This window comes from Littorina saxatilis, linkage group LG2, assembly GCF_037325665.1.
Source record: "Littorina saxatilis isolate snail1 linkage group LG2, US_GU_Lsax_2.0, whole genome shotgun sequence".
NCBI classification, from domain to species: Eukaryota; Metazoa; Mollusca; class Gastropoda; order Littorinimorpha; family Littorinidae; genus Littorina; species Littorina saxatilis.
Genome location: NC_090246.1, coordinates 91,742,006 through 91,762,331, shown reverse-complemented (window position 1 = coordinate 91,762,331; position 20,326 = coordinate 91,742,006). Strand labels below are relative to the sequence as shown.

At 39.3% G+C, this 20,326-nt stretch overlaps 2 protein-coding genes across 5 annotated transcripts in view; one reads left to right on the top strand and one right to left on the bottom strand.

The window, feature by feature from the left end:
* Positions 1-573: 573 nt before the first annotated feature.
* LOC138960140 (suppressor of fused homolog) lies at positions 574-15,510 on the bottom strand. Its single transcript, XM_070331898.1, has 10 exons — positions 15,249-15,510; positions 13,180-13,314; positions 12,032-12,168; positions 11,684-11,829; positions 11,330-11,415; positions 10,890-11,045; positions 9,278-9,604; positions 8,242-8,386; positions 7,937-8,005; positions 574-7,704 (listed from the first exon to the last, which is right to left on the bottom strand). Exons 1-10 carry the CDS (start codon positions 15,461-15,463, stop codon positions 7,606-7,608), a joined length of 1,515 nt encoding a protein of 504 aa, XP_070187999.1. The 5' UTR covers positions 15,464-15,510; the 3' UTR covers positions 574-7,605.
* Positions 15,511-15,702: 192 nt separating this feature from the next.
* Positions 15,703-20,326, top strand: part of LOC138960137 (regulatory-associated protein of mTOR-like) — a 42,980-nt gene continuing 38,356 nt past the window's right edge. For all 4 annotated transcript variants that reach the window (XM_070331895.1, XM_070331893.1, XM_070331894.1 and 1 more), the window contains exons 1-6: positions 15,703-15,961; positions 16,543-16,645; positions 17,273-17,433; positions 17,789-17,869; positions 19,226-19,378; positions 19,714-19,880. In XM_070331895.1, the coding sequence (XP_070187996.1) occupies positions 15,797-15,961; positions 16,543-16,645; positions 17,273-17,433; positions 17,789-17,869; positions 19,226-19,378; positions 19,714-19,880 (830 nt within the window). In that variant the 5' untranslated portion in view covers positions 15,703-15,796. The remainder of the gene's footprint in view (positions 15,962-16,542; positions 16,646-17,272; positions 17,434-17,788; positions 17,870-19,225; positions 19,379-19,713; positions 19,881-20,326) is intronic.

Below are 20,326 nucleotides of genomic sequence, written 5' to 3'. Positions count from 1 at the left end.
TCGAATCACCTTCACAATGATGATACTGGGTATTTCTGCTGTTGTGCTGGACAGTGGGCTATACATGTACTTATATTGTCTAGTACTTGTAACCTTGATTGTACATGTACAGGGATTTCAAGATATCGCAGGGTGTGAAAGCATCTGCATTTGAAATATGCCTTGTGCAGTCTGAAGTAGGAAAAGAAAAAAGAAATGGATGGAGCAGAGATGAAGGGTTCCAAGACCTGTTTAAACATTATTTGTGTAAATTGACTCCAGTTTTCAGAGAAATTGACACAACACTGATAAATAATCTCTTTTTAAAATTCAGCTTTGAACTGGAGTGCTTTCTTCAAGTTTCAAACATGAGCATTCTGAATATTAGTTCATTAGCATAGCATGTCTCAAACTGGTGAAGGTCAAAGGGAGAAGCTGCAAATCTGTCTTTTTGCAACCAAACATATTTTTTGTTTAGTATAAATGTAAAGCAGACACTGAAACAGGTTAGAGGTTAGCAGAGTAAAAAGTATGTTAATCAGCGACATAAAAAGCACTTGGGAATTAATTAAGAAATAAATGGAACAAAAACAGTAAGCGTAACACTTTATTTTACTCACAAAAGCAGAAACTAAATCACAAGCTTTGAATGCAATGTAAAATTCATAAATACATGGAATGTCAGCCAACAATTGCAAGCAACACAATCAGCAAACAAAAACTTATCCAGTGTTCAATCTGGTTAAAAATTTAACAGAGCAAAAAGCACTTTTTTGATTTTCGATTTCAAAATAAGCCTGTGATGCAACAGGTAAATAAGACACAGACCTGGGAACCCCTGTTTTGCACTTCAAGTATTCTCAAACAAACTTGGTGTATTTTCAGAAAAATGAGCGTACTCCACACAGCATTTCAACATCCATGATTCAACCATGCTTCACACGCGTCCGCCACATCGTTAATTAAGTTTACCTATACAGTCGAGATCGCTTTACACGAAATGAAAGGGACCAATATTTTTTTTCGAGTTAACGTTTTTTCGCGATAACGAAAATGATCAAACTGATCACTTTCTTTTTAAAAGCAAGATAAAGAAGATAAAACAGTGCCATACTTTTAAAAAAAAAAGCCTCCGTAGTGCGCTGCGGACAAAGTACACGGTTCAGTCAGTCTGCAGTTTTGTCGTCTGCTACAGTTCATTATTTTGTTGTACACTTTAATTCCCCACAAAAGAGATTAAAATCCATTGCAGTGTTTAAAATCCATTGCAATGTTTATGAATTCACACAGGACGAAAGAAATCCGTCAACTTCAACTGTTTGACAGGCTCACTGCACTTTCCGACGAACCGTTCAATTCTTGTGTACATTTAAAACAAATCCCTTTTTCAATTTTTACTGACAAAAACTGTAATCATGTGTCAAAATACTGGATCGGCTTCAAGATGGGCTTGTGAATAAAAGTAGTCTAGGAATTTTTCTCGTCGTATTTTTTTCCCACTGACCGTACTGATCGTATTCTCGACAATCATGCGTACAGAATACGGCGAAATCGTATGGGTTCCCAGGTCTGAAGACAACAACAAAAAAAGAGAGAGAAAACTCCAGAGTAACAAAAGCTGTTGTATGGAATGTGGTATGTTTCCCCTACACTTCCAAAGATAGACATGTAGTTATTTTAGTTGCATCTAATTTTACACATGTATCTATTTAACTTTTTTTTTGGTACTGCCCGTGAATTAGCATTCATAACTCCTCCCTACCCCCTCACACAAACAAACCTCTCATCTGACAAAATCAATGAAAATAGCAGCCAGATTAAAACTTTCTTGTTACTTAAATATTCAACTCCAATAACACTTGATTTGCCTGGCTGTGTGAGGCTTACTCTGTTCTTTTCTACACCAAGTTTCTGGAAAGTTCACTGACTTTGTAAAACTACATTATAAACAGTAACAACTACTTCTGAATGAACAAAGGACATGTACATAAGTAAACAAAGTAGTGGTCAACAAAAGCATCTGAAAATGTAAAACTGCTGCAAAAGAACACTAACAATGTGCAAGATATGTGTTATTCTGGAAAACACAGAAATAATGACACTTCAACAACAAAACATGGCACTTGTCACATTCACAACCACACTAAAACATTTGCACCAAAGCATGGCAAAATAGGAATGTTATAAATTGCAAAACAAAAGAAAGCGTAATTGCAATTCTGTATGTTAGTTGTTAATTGGTTGTTGTTTGCATGAAAACTGCAAAGAAACGTCTTCATGTTAACACAACCTGAATGACTGATTTTGATTGTTGCCAGTTTTATAGGAATCAAAGCATTCCAACACCTTAACACCATCAAACACTCTGGTATTCAATCGGCAATCTGAAGTTGCCAGTTATTAAATGAATGCCCAGTGTATAAATTGAACAAATAATTCACTGAGAGTTGAGAAATGTTAATCACGACATTTGAACGTACTGCTTCTCTGAATACCTTAATTTTAGTTGAAAAGTGTTGATGCTCTGCTGTCAAACTAATGAAAAGCAAGATATGGACCTTCTGACTGTCAAAACTCTCAAAGCTACACAAATCATGAGGTAATTTAAGTTTTCTTGCGAGCATCCATTGCTGTATGGGCACTTATTTAGTGTTAAAAAAAGTGTGCAAAACAAAAAGCAAACGGTGTTATTAAAAAACGGAAATAAGATAAGAAGTGAAATATTCTTATTGTTTATTTTTCAGCTTTTGACTGTTTTATTCAACATATCTTCACCTTGTTATCCGAGAGATCCTTTGAGTAGTGTGAGTTTTTACAGGGCTTTTGAGACCATGGGGTAGCAATTCATCCTAAATTTTCAAGTAACAAAACTAACATCAACAACAACACTGCAAAAAGGCATAAACATATAAGCAAAAAATTCAACAGGACATACGTACATAGATGCAGAAATACTCCACAAGGAGAAATGCATACTAAACTATATTATGCATACAATATGAGATTCTGGTCACAAGGAGAGATAGTGCATTAGACTCAAAACTGAAAATATGGAGTGAAAAATATGCTGAGGACATTGTAACAGTTTTATCCCCATCCTTTCACTAAATTTGCCTACAAAGTGCCTTTCTTGGGTGCTTAAGTGGGTTTTTTTTAAATGACAAGCAATAGAAAGGGTTCACACCCTGAAGACAAGATATCATACTTTTAGTAGTGTTGAGTCGTGTTGCCATGAATTATGTTTCCTGGATGCAAATGTCAAATATTGGAAATGGACATCAAACACATTTTGTGAAACCATTAAGATCACCATACTGCTTCTGGTGAAGAGTAAAATTCAAAATATCATATCAAACACCAGCTTTCAAACAATGGCCCTTTAAATAACCCACACCAGCAATCTCACATGAATTCTCTGTCTGAGTTTTACACATACCCTCATGTGTTTAGAGAAAGGGGTCTTGCACTGACCTTAAAACAGCTGATTTCAGAAAACAAAAAATCTACATGTGTACGTATGGGATTAAAAAAAAAAAAAGTTACTGTAAATATCTGGTGGAAGGACCAGAATAATCTTCATGTGCTGGTAACTGATAAATACAGCAAAAACAACAAGGGGTACCAACGAAGCATTTTCAATGACAAAACTCACCCCATACATAGAAAATTATGTGACAGAAACCCCAAATATACATGACAAAACATGTTATGGAATGCAAATAACAAGTAGAAGCCAGATCTTTACCAAAGAATGGTAATAACAGAAAGAGCAAAAGCAAAAGACCTGAAATAAGTATAGTACTGTACAATGTATTACAAACATGTCAAAAGACTGCAGTGTAATAGTTATAGTCACAGAGAGACGATGTCGTTGCCTTAAGTAGTCGATTCAAGTAAATAAATACCAAGACAGAAACAAAACGAAACACCCTGCAAAGAAATGTTTTAAAAAAAGTAAAACTTGCAGACAGGAAATCATATACAACTTTACAATTGCACAACCGTAGAAAATATTCGATGAGATTCATCTAATATGTACAACAGTCTGTATGCTTCTAGGATATTATGAGATGCTCTACTTAAAATCTGATCACAATAGATATTAAGGATAGTAAGCATTACATCTGAAGCACCTGATTATTCAGTTATTCATACCAGAGTATTCTTTTTGATTACACATTTCTCTGAGAAGCCTTCCTCTCATAAATATATAGGAAATAGCACCATCTTCTGGGAAGAAAATCTCATTTCTGTATCTTCAAAACTGGCCCTCTATAATAGAATACAAATACAACCAAAGGCCTTTTTTTCTACATGCATGGCATATACAAGGGAAGAAATTAGATCACAACCATCCATAAGCTTAGTATTTTCTGGTAAATATTTGATTTTGATATTTGATTTTGCTGGGGGTTTTCCCCCCAAATCACCCATTGGCATTGGAGTTATACACTGTTTGATCCAAAATAAATCACAGAAAAGTAGTGGGGTTAATAAAAACAGAAAGGACTGGATTAGAAATGTATGACAGGAGTTGGTGAAGTATTTCTGACTGAAATAAACTGAACCATGAATTTGCAGGCAAGTGTGCCAAAACTAAACAAAATCTGAAAAGTTCAGCTACGGATATCAGTGTTAGAAGCAATCTTCAGACCAAAACTAGAATTTCAGATCTTATAAGTATAATGTGTGATTGTGCAATTTGCACTTTCAATTGCAACTTTCAGACTTTTGAAGTAAACTATACTTGCCTGTACTATTATTGAAATCCAGCATTGATCTATCATACTGAACTCCATAATAAAAAAAGATGTCATATGCTTTTACGGAGCAAGAAGACGTATTTGTATAAAGCTTGCCCCTCAATGAAGATGAATAAAATAAATTATTAAAGGTTCAAAAGGACAGATTTACAGGTGTACAGTTGTGGTATACATACACAAAAATATGACAATTCAGTTCGTTGTTCAACAGACGTCTCACAACACAAAGAAAATGCGTTGAGTATTCATCAGCCACAAAAGTGGAAAGAAGATGCTGACATGCTTAGGTAGGGTGAAAGGAGGAAATAAAGCTACACAACCGACAACACACTCAAGTGTAAGAGTGCAACCCGACACAACAGTGCTTTTACAAAATCTGTTGACATAATACTTTAGTCTAAAATACCACAGCTCTTGTTTGGGTATTATGAGAAACATGATAAACTGTTGCTTCAGATCTTTGAGATTCTTTGGTAAAACATTGCACACGAAAATGAAACTTACAGATACATGTATAACCAAAACAGCAAGTGAAGGACTTGCACACAGCACCAACAATAAGTGGTCACCACCAGTTCATGGACAAAGCAGAATCTTCCCTGGAACTATAGCACTGTAGAACTGCCAGCAAGCCAACATTCACAGTGCACTCTTAGGGATGTTGCAACGATTTATTTTCTTCGGAAAATTTGTCAAAATAGGCATAAACGTTTCAGCCAAACTTCGGGAGTTTAGGCAATCCTTGGTGTCAATTTTCCGCTACCATGAAAAAGTTCAGCAATGCTGCTGAAATGATGGCAAAGTTGTCGGCATTTTGAAATAAGTTTCGGTGTTTTACTAACTACCGACGCCAAACAACATCCCTGCACGACTAACAGTAACAGTACAAACATATAACATTTCTACTGTAGTCTCAATGACCTAAAGTGCATTAGAAAAGAAAAACAGCTCTGTACAGGTATTTACAATACAATCTTTTGTCGTCGGTCTCAAATTTTGAACAATGCTGGAAAAGACGTAACAAAAAATAAAGAGGATTTGCCGATAGAACCTTGATGTGAACATGAAGTGACATGGGCTGCACCTGGACTGACTGGGTTGCAAAAGGTGTGTACAGTGGTACCTGTGATGAAAGGACACCCTTGGGACCAGCCTGAAGTGTCCCTATATTGCAGGTGGCCTGTGGTAACAGGTATAGATTGGTAAAGATAATAGACAAAGGGACTACAGGTGTCCTTTCATCGGAGGGGCCTCACATCGCAGGTACCAGTGTAACAATGGAGAGCTGTCCACAAGTGAGAGATGGGAGAAGGGGGATGGGGGTTGGAGATGTCGTTAGGGGTTGAATGGCTTGGTGGGTGAGGAGTGGGTGGTGTTAAATATGTAAGTTAGTACAGGTGAGGTCAGTTGACAGCACTGCTTCGGTGCCAATAGCACACAAACATCTTTGAAAAAGAGCAAAATGACTGAACAATCAATGCAACATGCACGTGTTCACAAATAAAGCTGTCAGAGAAACGGATCCTCAAGATCGCGTTCATCAAAAATTACACCACAAGAGGTGACGGCCAGTTAAAAAACAATTTGTCGGAAGGTGTTTTATATACAATGTGAAGCCTGTCATGTAAAAAAAATGTAAGGGTAGGGCATACGTTCTTGAATACTGACATCCTTCAAGCTTTGTGCGTTTTTATAACACATTAGAAGGAAAACAGTTGCATTGCATCTAGATTCAAGTACAGTGGTCATAAGTTACATTCTAACAACAATATCAATGTGCAGTGAAATTCAAACTGTTGGAAGTCAAGCTTTCAAATACAAGCCACTTTCCTCTTCGCAAAAACAATGCTGGATATGTGCTCAAAAGTTCTCCCTGAATTTATCATTGAAACTTTTAAACAGTGCTGTTACTTGTCGTTGTTGGAATTAATTGGAAAATGCTGGCATACAGAGAGAAGGAAAAATAATGCCTTAACGTTCCTTGATAAAAATTGAAAGAGCAGACAGTGTCCTGAATATTTTCACTTAACCTGAAACATCAAATCAGAATGCTGAAAATAACTGAACCACATTGATCACACGCAAAAACAACTGGATAGGCTTCTGGAAATAGAGCTCTTCAAAAAAAGGATAACTCTACACAAATGTCGAACCTTCTTCAAGCAGTAAAGTAAGCACTGGATTATTTATCTTTCCGCAGAGAAAAATGTTGAAGCCCTACATCTTCAATAACCATAAGCATAAGCATGCAGGAAAAATAATCTGCAGCAAGGATCACAAATACGTAAAGCCGTTAAGTATCTGGCTAATGTGGTGTATAGTAAATCAGCACACACTGTAAGCAGATCTAACAAGTTCACAGTCGGATGAAAGACTTTGCCGTGGAACAAGCTTACTGTCAAAAACTCAAAATGTCACCAACATATTGAAAACAGAACGCTCAAAAATATGCATCTCTTTGACAAGAATAAAGTAAATTTATCCATAACTTAAATCATCACTTTTCTGACACAGACACACAAACAGTGCTGATATGACTAGAATGCTGTCTTGGACATCGAGTGCATGGAAACTGGTGAAGAAACGACTGCCTGTGTCTATCACTGCGTGGCTTTATAAGTGTTGAGACAGTAGCCTGCATTTAGCATGAACGTTGGAGAATGACACAGTCACTGCCTCCACACCTGCAAACTCTGGAACAGCAAAGGCTGCCTGCCTCCAAAACTGCAAACAGATAGTGAAGTGACACAAGAGTGATTTGAGGTGACAGTGAGAGTCGTGTCTGGCAAGTTCTCGTCATCTTTGGCATGAAGGAGCGATAGCGTAAGCACTCACACAATTCGCAAGCCAACAAGGTAGGGTATCAAAGCAAAGCAGAATCCAGTGGTCCCCCCTTGGGCACCACACGGATCAGAACCGGCAGATGTTTCAGCATGAGCTCTCTGGCCTCTGTAAAGGGTTTCTGAAAGCACACAAGGGGAAATCAATACATTTCCTGAATTTACACTCACTCTTAACCTTTAACAACACTCAACACATTTTTCAATGGAAATATTTTCAGGACATCTACGCTAACAACAGCCACAATTTTTTCCTTGCGGAATTTTCGTAAATATCAGGATTAAAATGCACATCCTTTCAAACATTGTATCCATGGACGTAATACAAACATTGATGAATAGATTCCTCCCTACCTTATCTGCATCCTGTACAAACTCCATCTCCTCTATCATTTCCTCCATCAGCTCAGGAGAACAGAAAATCTGCAGAAAAGCAACTCACTTTAGAAGAAATAAACAAACAAACAAACAAACAGACATCAAATTCCAATGAACATTTTCTGTCTGTTATGTGCTCAGCAATTTCTAATAAGCCTGATAACTGAAAAATACATTACAATCTTTGAATACACCTCCAGGTTCTGGTAGGGATGCTACTGGAAAGAATTTTATTTTTTATTTTTAATATGTTTGCTGAAAAATACAGGTGTGAGTTTTACCTGCAAATACTGGTCAGAACACTTGATAGGCTCGTCAGCGTTGACCATAACATTCTCCTGCTCTACCAGCTCTGGGGGTACGAAGTGCACTGCCTGGCCGTCCGCATTGTGGAAAATGAAGAAACGACCTTTGCCAAGGCGGCCCCTGTTAAAATGCATACAAGGCAAAGTCAGCATAATAATAATAATAATAATAAGAACATTTATATAGCGCTAAATCAAAAACTTTCGTTAAAAAGGCTTGCTCTAAGCGCTTGACATCTAAACTAAAACGTCATTCACACTCTTTACAATGATGTACAAGAACTTCATGTCACACTCTTTCATTCAGTATAGCACCATTCACACAGTTGTTATTCTGTACAAGACAATAAGTTAGTCTAACATTTAGAATGTTCATAAGATGAAAACAAGAGAAAACCAGACTGATTAAAACAACTGCTTAGTGCTAACAAAGCATGAATCTTAATGATAACGTAATACATGTTTAACTGTTAAGACCATAAAAAAACCTATATGCTAAAATAACTTTGAATGATGTATACAAAGATATTGATAGATACAAACATATTAGGAGACTAAGTCAAAGAGTTTTGTTTTGTGGTTGTTTTGTACTGATTGTGATCTTCACTTTCAAATTTCAGATGATAGTTGTTCTTGAATGTTTAGTAGCTTGATAGCGGTGTCAAGGTTACCACAAACAGTATCACGAAAGTAACCAAGAAGCTAGCCGACCTTGCTCCAATTTTTAGTTTTGTTGTGTTAATAGTAATCAGTTTCTTCAATGTCAGCCCAGAACTTCTAGAGAAAAGAATTACTGCCATAAGACAGTAAAATCCCAATCTGCTCCCAGTTTGCCCACCTCAAACCCTCCCTCCTTTCTCTGTGTTTCATTACAATTCAGCCTTTACATACACGAAAAACACTGAGACTCAATTTGCTGTCCTCAACTCCAGCTGTTCGTCTATCCCTATGTCTACTCTAGCGTGTAACATTACGAAGATGTAAACTCTTCAAGCAAGGCAGTTTTACCCACCTGATGATGAGAGGAATCAGCTCAGCAGCCTCAATGTCAAAGAGAAGCTGTATCCCATCCAGTGTCATCACATTTTCCTCATCGTCATCATCCTCTTCCCCTTCTTTTTTTTCCTTCGCTTCTGTCTTCGTGTGTCCCTCCCCGTTGCCCACTTCTTCCTTTTCCTTCCTGGTTTTGATGTTGCCGCCTGCTTCTGCTTTCTTCTCCAAATCCTTGGAGGCGGAATCCACAGCGTGCCCGGTGTCACCGCCAGCCTTGGAGTCACCGTTCTCCTTGCTATCACCCTCACCGCTGGTCTTGGCTGGTTTGCTGGACTTCTCCACAGGCCTAGCAAGCATGAAGAAAATTAACTTTAAACACCTTCTTTTTGTGTAAAGACAAAACTAATGCATGCACTTCTCAAAGACAAGAAACATTTTACCTGCAACATTAACGAACACCAATCCATATCCACCTTTCTTTGCAGTTTCCTGACAAGCAACAGGCAAGAAGCAGAACGCAAGCATGAAGAATATGCTGTGGTTTGCCATATTCACTCCCTGCTGCTTCTTCTTCTTCTTCGTCGTTCACTAACTCCCTGCTGCTTATTTCACACAATGCAAAACACAAAGCACTGAATATGTCAAAGTTGAAGGTTGCCCTTTCCATACAGTTATGGACTCGTCATAACTTCTGATCTCTAGCAATATCAACTGCGGTGTTGTTCCCAGGCTGAGAGGACAATAGATCAATTGAAACCTGGTCTGAAAATATGTATTGGTCCAAGTGCCCCATCTACAAAAAGATTGTTCGAGTCAGAAGAGCTCCTTTGTGTCAAAACTCAGGGGTGGGACTCTCTTGTGATGAAAAAAGAGGAAATCCCTTTTTTCTAGGGGGGTTCGGGGGCATGCTCCCCCAAATTTTTATTGAAATGGTACATTAAAATCTGTGCAATCTGGTGCATTCTGAGACTAAAATTCAACTCGTTTGGATCAGGTAAAAAAGACATTCTCCTCACTCCCCCCCCCCCCCCTCCCTCCCCCCCAAAAAAACACACTTTCACACAACAATGGTAACATTGTAATGGTGCATACTTACGTAATGAACCATGTATCCATAATCCAATATTGGCAATAGTATGATCCAAGTGACGCCCCAATCAGTTATCAGGAGTTTTCAGTCAGCACAATTTAACTCTCAAGCCTCCAGTGTTTTCTTCCATCTTCACTTCTCTCTATATTATTCAGTCAACAAGTTATAGATACTGTGATGAAATGGGATGCGGAAAAATAGATTACTCCAGCGGAATTCGTAAGTTGTGTCCGCGGAAAAGTTCCACCCCTGAAACTTTTGGACAGTCAACTTGGCAGGGGTCTGAGCAAGGCATCAGACTAGAAAAGTATGTGTAAATGACCGAAAACCAAAGCCTGAGAACAACACTTGCCACTGAACTCCCTTTCCCGTACAACACAAATAGACAAGAATGTTTCCACCGAAAGCGGCATATGGCTGCCTAAATGGCGGGGTAAAAATGGTCATACACATTAAAAAAAACCATGAGTGTACGTATGAGTTTCAGCCCATGAATGCACAAAAAAAAGACAGGAATGCTGCACCAACAGCACCAGCTTACTCATCATGCAGAGGGGACCAAGCGCACAGAGCAGTGACATGACCCAGGTTGGAGCCGTCTTGCTCAATCCCCTCATTCACCAACTGCACAAGGCTGGGGTCACGCTCAAAGATGGACTTGTCTCGATGCATGTCTGTGATAAAGTGAGGACCCACTCTGTAAACAGTAAATACACCCATCAGTCTTCAATAAGCAGAAGAGTTTTTGAATGAATTGTCATACTTAACTATTACATTTTTTATTTTAGTTTTTTCCACACTAATGAGAAGGAAACAGGAAGCAGGAAAAACTGTCTGGAGCTTTAGCTAATCAGAAATGATAAAAATGCTGAAGCGAAATAAAGGCGGAAGAAGTTTTCAACAAGATAAAAAATAACTACGATGTCATGTCAAGCAACTATAGTAAAATACTTGAGATTAGACTGGTCCTTTCAAACTTACAGTGGATCTTTCTGAAGCAGCTCCAGAATACCAGCCCCTTTCCATCGCTGAGCAGATCGTACTTCTTCATCGGTCACACCAACCACCTGAAACAGCATTTTCAATCAGTGATTAACAAAATTGTAAGAAGAGCAGCCAAGTGAAGTTTGAACTGATGAGTAACTCCAAACGTCAATGCAGAGAAATAAACTGCACATATTAACAGAAATGAATGCCTACAATCACACTTTCATTGTCAATGGTCACAAAAAAACATGCCAGTAGATTTATTGCAACAAGTTGTTTTAAGCGTGGCAATATGCACAATGTGTGCAATATGCAGTCTCTGAAATCACGGACATCGTGAGCGTCTACCTGTCTGAACTGAGCAGTTCCATAGGGAGTATCCAGATCTAGCAGCTGTGGTTCTTCAGCCACCAGCATGTGCTGAATGCGAGAGTCCTTGCCACCATCTAGCGGTTGATGCCACGGAATGTGATCACCCACGTGAAGAATGTTGCCTGCAAGTGCAAAAGTAAATGTGGTTATGAAAGTGAGGAAATAATTGTAAGCATGAGACAAGACATGAAAATACAAAAAAACAGACAAAAGCAAATACAATATCATACACACTGAACGTAATGGCAGATCCTCACTCAATAAAAGCGTTCAAAGTTGTTTGTTGAGTACAACAAAGCTGAATGTCTAGCAATGATTTGTTACCTGTATGGAAAACATAAGCAGCCAGTTTGTTGAGCAGAGTTGTAGGCCACATGGGGGGACCTGTCTCACCCTCTGTTTTCGTCAAACGAAATGTCAGCTCAAAGCCAAATCCACTCAGCATACCTCTTCCTGTGAAGCTGAAATGAGGAGGAAAAAAAAAGAAAAAAGTTTAGCTCACAGAGTTATTTTGTTTGTTTGTTTGTTTGTTTGCTTAACGCCCAGCCGACCACGAAGGGCCATATCAGGGCGGTGCTGCTTTGACATAAACGTGCGCCACACACAAGACAGAAGTCGCAGCACAGGCTTCATGTCTCACCCAGTCACATTATTCTGACACCGGACCAACCAGTCCTAGCACTAACCCCATAATGCCAGACGCCAGGCGGAGCAGCCACTAGATTGCCAATTTTAAAGTCTTAGGTATGACCCGGCCGGGGTTCGAACCCACGACCTCCCGATCACGAGGCGGACGCTTACAGAGTTATATCATGTACATATCAGGGTAAACGCTCTATATTGAAATGGTACACTACGTGAAACCCCCTTTTCAAACCTCCAAACATCTACAAAAAAACACGTCTAAAAGTAAAACTAAAAGTGAGGAAAACTTAAAATGGATGTAAATTTTACAGACGATCTTAATAGTACATTTGGAAAGCTTGTACATTTTACAGACGATCTTAAGAGAACACGTGGAAAGCTATAGGGCATGAGAAAGGGGGTGGTCTTAAATCATGCCAGGTCTTAAAAGGATCAGCTCCATGTCTAGGTAATGCTTAGTAATCTGAATGTGTGCATGGCTGAGACGACACCAAAATAGTTCAGTGCATTTTATCATAAAATGTTCTACAGTATGGCTGAAAGTTATAATATAACTATCCAGACACATGTTACTTATTACGCTCGTTACTTTCCCTTATTGGTCCTTGTGATCTGCCATCCATACCAAAATCTCTAAAAATTTTGCACTACATTGCAGGGACGCTCTTAAGTTAAAGCAAAAAGCTGAATCACCTTGTGAAATTCAAGAAAAAATTCCTTTAAGTCAACAACAGGTTGGACTCAAACTAAGACTAGTAAAAGTCAGAAATCAAACACACAAACAATCATACACACACAAGCATACATAATGTATTAAGAAATCTCACCTGTGCACTCTATTGTCTCCATGCAGATCGGTAAAGCCATAGGTAATGTAATGCCAGTGAGATGGAATACCTTGCTCTGGATCCCCCTCATTAGAATACATACTGATGTAATCCAAAGGGTGAGGACCCCCAAACCTGCAACATGAACATAAATTAAATACATCAGTTTTATTACATTTAAACTGATTGTAGTAATAAAGTATGGGGGCCTGGTGGCTCAGTTGGTAGAGCACTGGACTTATAATCCTTGGGTCACTGGTTCTAATCCAGATCGCGCTGGAAATTGGTCAACTTTATGTGAAGACTCAGAGACGGTATCCATGTCCCACCCCTGTGTTATCACTGTGGCACAAAGAGACCTTGGTCATTCTGCCAAAAGTGTAGGTGGCTGATTACACCTAAACATGCACACACCTTGGATAGTACGACTCTTGTTGCTGCTAGCTTTCTACTGGGAGGAAGCAACCCAAATTTCCCAGCAATGAGAATTGGAATAATAAAGTAATGAAATTACGGAGGCTTATGGAAAACACTTTCCAGTCCCCACTACTAGTACTACTACTAAACGTCTTTTTTTATTTTTTTTATCTCATCAACACTTTAAATAATTTTACAATTTACAAGGGCTTGACAACAACCCCACATGATTTGGCAATACATGTAATTTTGCAGACTGGTGTGTGATTGTGTGTATGTGTGCACGTGTGTGTGTGTGTTTAAAGGTGTGGAGGTCAACTTTTCATACCTAATAGTAATTATACAATCTACATGTAGTAGATATAAAAAAAAAAAGCTTTAGTAGCAATCAATCAATCAATCAATCAATGAGGCTTATATCGCGCATATTCCGTGGGTACAGTTCTAGGCGCTCTGCAGTGATGCCGTGTGAGATGAAATTTTATACGGCCAGTAGCAGTTATCTTTATACCTCCTGAGGCTTTCAAAACAGAGTGAGACTAAATTATACACTTACAATAGACTAATTTGTGTTACAACAAACTCATTGCTTGAAAATGAAATTGAAAGTCACAATTAATCCCCTCTGAACAACTACAGACTGCTTGATACTGATAGCATGGTGACTGAAACTTCAGTGAAAATACACAGACAGTGAGACACACACAAACACTCCAATAACAAAACCAACAAAACAACAACAAACACCACATAAATAAACAAAGCATGAGCTACTGCATCTCAGTCTGACTTTACCCTGTTTCTAACTTCCAAGCAATGGATTGCTACCAGCCATGCATAACTTCATAGATTCTTTAGTTTTTAGCTTTCTAAACGGAAATATTTGTTTTCTTTCCCTTACACCTATACAGTCAGTACACGGCCGCTCATACTGTCAGTGTCATTCTTCTTCTTCTTCCATTTAACGCCCAGGGTCAACATTCTGACTATTAGTGGCGCATTGAGACTTAATGCCGTGTGAGATGGAATTTTTTTTACTTTATTCCAAGTCCCACGGGTATTTGATGGACATTTTTATCTAGATGCCTATACAATTTTGCCAGGAAAGACCCTTTTGTCAATCGTGGGATCTTTAACGTGCACACCCCAATGTAGTGCACACGAAGGGACCTCGGTTTTTCGTCTCATCCGAAAGACTAGCACTTGAACCCACCACCTAGGTTAGGAAAGGGGGGAGAAAATTGCGGCCTGACCCAGGCCTGAACACGCAACCTCTCGCTTCCGTCATTGTTCAACATTACATTACATTCATGAACATACAGTCAGTCGTTGCTTAATGACATCAGCTGACCCGTTCTACTGGAGAGAGAGAGAGAGAGAGAGAGAGAGAGAGAGAGAGAGAGAGAGAGAGAGAGAGAGAGAGAGAGAGAGAGAGAGAGAGAAAGAGAGAGAGAGAGTGAGAGAAATAGAGTGAGAGAGAGAGAGAGAGAGAGAGAGAGAGAGAGAGAGAGAGAGAGAGAGAGAGAGAGAGAGAGAGAGAGAGAGAGAGAGAGAGAGAGAGCGAGGCATTTGCGGCCTAGGCAAATGGAAACCTGCATGGCAAGTCAAGCTGACATTCCAAAGCAATGAGTGCAAAAGGATAGGTCGCTTACCAAAACTTCACCACTGCTTCAGCTTGAACGGGATTCGGTTGGTCTGGATACAAAAGCAAACAGGCACGGTCAATGGCTTCAATTCCAAAACAGTCCAGATCGTTGAGCTCATCATATCCAGATATATCGCTCGAACTGTCGTCATCGTCATAGGTACACGACTCTTCTTGCTGAAGTTGCTCTTCAGTCGTAACGGCTTCTTGTGCTTCTTCCATCTTCTCAGCTCTCCAACTGCCGAAATTATGACTTTACGACAGAGTGACCTCCCTTGACACTTATCTCAAAGCAAAATGATTTTGTATTGCACAAAAGATATATATATAGCGATTTTGCGTCTTATGTAATCATTTCTTGTAAAAATATATAATCAATTTAATTTAGAGATAGTTTTGGGTAAGGTAAGGGGGATTTATCTGTGAATAGCTTATTTGATTGAATTTAGAGGCTAATTACACCAAAATAATCAACATGGCTGGATTTTCCCCATAAGACCACAGACACACATGTTGACCATTGCGATCAGTGTTTAGGGTGCTGCCTTATGCGAAATGAGAGTTGAGATCATGAACGGACCTGTAGATAACGAGTTCTTCGAAGAGGATGATGACGATTTGATGGACAGCCAGCTGCCCATTGTGTGCAGTCAAAGTCGACACACAGAGAGAATCGAGGGGTCAACTCTAGAAACACAGACATGGAGAATGAAAGAAAGAGTATGTACAGCTCTTAAATATTTACTGCTGATTATGTTATTACGTTTCAATTTTGATTTTGTTAGGTGTCTGCAGCTTTGCATACATAGTAACATCAACGGGAAACCCGGTGTCACGTGAGTGGGTGAAAGCAACAGCTATAGGGAAGGTGTCTCTCTCACACACACAGTAGTCTAGTTTTAATAATAATATTGATGACCACTGTCACCAAATTGACCAATTTAATTTCCTCTAGCTTCGAGTTATGAGCACGACAGTGTTTGCTTCTGTTACTTAATTAGTTACTACATGTTGGCTTTACCCCCCGCGGGTTAGGGGGAAGAATTTACCCGATGCTCCCCAGCATGTCGTAAGAGGCGACTAACGGATTCTGTTTCTCCTTTTACCCTTGTTAAGTGTTTCTTGTATAGAATATAGTCAATGTTTGTAAAGATTTTAGTCAAGCAGTATGTAAGAAATGTTAAGTCCTTTGTACTGGAAACTTGCATTCTCCCAGTAAGGTCATACTTACATGATTCACGTGTGTTTGCATTTGAGTTTGCTTTTATTGTTTTAATTTTTTCATCTTTTCTGATACACAGATGAAGACGGTCAGTGTTGCACTGGTTCTTTGCCTGAATGTGGGTGTGGATCCACCGGATGTTGTGAAAATTTCACCCTGTGCAAAACTGCAGTGCTGGATAGGTAAGATATTTAGCAATAGCATCACAAATTAGTTGCTTACATAATCAAACAACAAGAATGGTAGGTAATTGGAATGTTTATAATATTATTGACAAAACAAAATTAGTTGTTTACATATATTTTAAAAGTCAGTTGGCTAAAATATATTATATTATTACATAATGGTCAAATTTGTGTTGTTAACACTTAGAAGTTAAATCAATTGGTCTCACAAGTGGGGGGGGGGGGGGATGGTTCGTCTGTACAGCTGATGTTGATCTTTGCATAAGCGTGCCAGTAGGAAATTGTTGTTATCCAAGTCTTTAATTCTTCTTCTTCTTCTTCTTGTCGTTCGCTGTTAGATCGTCAGTCCGGACTGCAGGGCGAAACGTGCTGTCCTCTCCAAGTCCTCTCTGGGGCCGTATAGCTTCTTTTATAGCGCTGTCTCCTCTGGCCAGATGGTGTCCCTCAGAGCACTGTGGTATGGACAAGCCTGCAGGATGTGCTCTGCTGTCTGATTCTTGCCACACGGACATAAGGGGGAGGGAACCAGCTTCAGCTTTGTGGCCATATGATGGTTTAGTCTGTTATGTCTGTTTAGTCTGTTATGTCTTTAATTTAATAGCTAATAAACTTTATATGTTGCAGACCCACTGTCCATGAGTGCTCAGAAGGCTTTGGAGACGATTGGTGGAACGTTGCAGAAACAGTATGAACGTTGGCAACCGCGTGCACGCTACAAGCAGTCTCTTGACCCCACTGTAGACGAAGTCAAGAAACTCTGCATGTCACTGCGCAGGAACGCAAAGGTTAGAAAACTTGGATTTGTTATTTAATGGCTATTAATGTGTATTAACTGAAATTATGAGAACTAGAAGAGAATAATTTGACAGGAGAATAATAGTTCATGATATGATAAAAAGTATTAGTGTGAGACTGTGACCAGTCTCTCGTGGCATTCTCTTACCGCAAAGAAATACTTCAGCATGTTAGGTCTATAAAAGACTGGAGAAATTGTATTATTTGTACTGAGTCTGCAGATGAAAATTCTGAGTAAACACTCATGGTGTGATGGAATGTGTTATTCTGTATCTTGTTTCACTATTCCCCATTTGACTGAGGGGAAGAATGCTGGCTGCAACTTGTTTGCCTTTTGTTCACTAGGAAGAGCGAGTCTTGTTTCACTACAGTGGACATGGTGTACCCAGGCCAACAGTCAATGGTGAAATATGGGTGTTCAACAAGGTACAGCTTTGCCTTATTTTGTAATTGATTGATTGGATGACTGAATTTGTCTTTTTGCCTTCCATGTGATAGTGATGAAAGAAAATAATCATGTATTCCTGTGTGGTTTGTGAGTTAATGGTTTCTCAACATCAGTTGTTCATAGTTGCAGTTACTAGAGAGTTAGTGCACAAATGTGTGCAAGTTATGCTCTAAAGTTTAATACTTTCTTTACAGCAGAGAAGACAGTTCAGGGTTCCACACAACCCCAAAAGTCAAGGGTATTCATACCCTTTCAGGAAAAAAGTAAAGGGTTTTTATACCCCTTCCAGATTGTTCACAGGGTATGAGTGACAATCGGTGTATCCATGAAATGTCATTTTTTCCCATATGATTGCCTGTCTGGTAGTTATCACCTTTGCCATTTTGACGTTGTGACAATACATGTATATCATAGTGTATCAATGCATTCAAATCTTTTTTTCTTTCTTTTTTACTTCAATGGATACCTCTTTTTCTATTATGTCGCGAGTTTTCGTGTAATTTTCTTTGGATTGTAAAATTAAAATGATGAACTGTCTCAATTGATGAATGTTTCTTTGAAAGTTTACTCAGCTGTGCTTACATTCATTCAAGAACACAATCACAAAGACTGCAGCAAAAAGAGAAACAAAGAATTACAGAATGAAACCAACTGTATTAACTTCAAAAACCGGCATCATCATCATCATGACTCACTGCTGCTCTTGTTGCAACCCATAATGATACTGACTGATATTGACTCACTGCTGCTCTGTCTGCAACCGCCGAACGACAATTTTGTCTGTTTGGGGTCGGGTTTTTGTTCTTTCGTTTTGCGAGGCATTTTTTTGAGCAGGCGACAGCACCGGATAGGCTAAAGCGAACAGTGCCATCGAGATGATCAGTTTAAAGATATCGCGCAGTTTGAGGACATGGGAGGCGACCTCTGCTTCACGGCGTGTCAGTGTCGACAGAGGAGTGGCACGAACACGGCGTGTACTTTAGTGGTCTCAGTAGAGCAGGCGGCCTGCGTGCTGTTGCTTGTAAACTAGCAAAGGCTATACCCTTTCAGCGTTTGACTCGTACGCTTTTTTACCTCTTTGGAAGAAAACAGTTACGTATTTATACCTCTTCAGAGAGCATCTCGTACGTGATTTGGAGAGTCAAAGGGTATTATACCCTTAATTCTACGTGATGTGGAACCCTGCAGTTTGTTTGGGCTTGCTGCGTGCTTTCATTCCCCATCAATATTTTTAACACAAAACTTCACTTCAAAATATTGATAACAGGAGAAAAGACGCATCAAAGTCATCTGAATTATTCAAATGAATTATACTGATATTATCACTGTTACAGAGTTACACACAATACATACCCCTGTCTTTGTACGACCTTCAAACCTGGATGGGTCATCCATCAATCTACGTGTTTGACTGTTCAAATGCTGGAGTGGTTGGTGAATCCTTCAAAGCCTTTGCAAAACAAGTGCCCGTAGACAGTGACCAAGACGTGAGTGATTTGTTTACATACATTGAGAAGATAAGCTGCTATGTTGCTTGTTCAAGCACTGTTTGTTGTCGTATCTGAAAGACCTGCAGGTGCAGATCTCATGGAAAGTCTAAACATTACTAAAAACAGTCAAAGAAAAACCCGGAAGCTTACTGATTTTCATCCAAATTCTGAATAAAGTGATTTGTTTATTTATTGATTATTTACAAGTGGTTGAAAGAGTAAAAAAGCTATTATGAGTTACTGATAACTATCATTTGCATACTGACTGTTTTTCATCTATAAACGTATTTATTTGTATGTTGTTTTTCATTTGTTCATTTTCGCATCAACAGAAGAGCACAAGCAGCGTACTGTCAGCGCATGACCACGCAGCCAACGCCAAACACACCATTCTGCTGGCAGCGTGCGGCAACAACGAGCTGTTGCCGCAGAACCCCGAGTTGCCGGCCGACCTCTTCACCTCTTGCCTCACAACTCCCATTCGCATGGCGCTGCGATGGTGGGTTGAGTTTGTTTTTTGTGAAAGACAAAAGTGTGTGTGTGTTGGATGGATTGGATTGGATTGGATAAGATTTACAGTCCAGTGAGGTTACCCTCATGGAAATTTGGGCTGCTTTCTCCCCGGGGAAAGCGAGCTGCCATACATACGGCGCTACCCATATTTTTTTTTTCCCTGCATGCGTGTATTCATGTTTCCTGAGACTTAATGCCGTGTGAGATGGAATTTTTTTTACTTTATTCCAAGTCCCACGGGTATTTGATGGACATTTTTATCTATGCCTATACAATTTTGCCAGGAAAGACCCTTTTGTCAATCGTGGGATCTTTAACGTGCACACCCCAATGTAGTGTACACGAAGGGACCTCGGTTTTTCGTCTCATCCGAAAGACTAGCACTTGAACCCACCACCTAGGTTAGGAAAGGGGGGAGAAAATTGCAGCCTG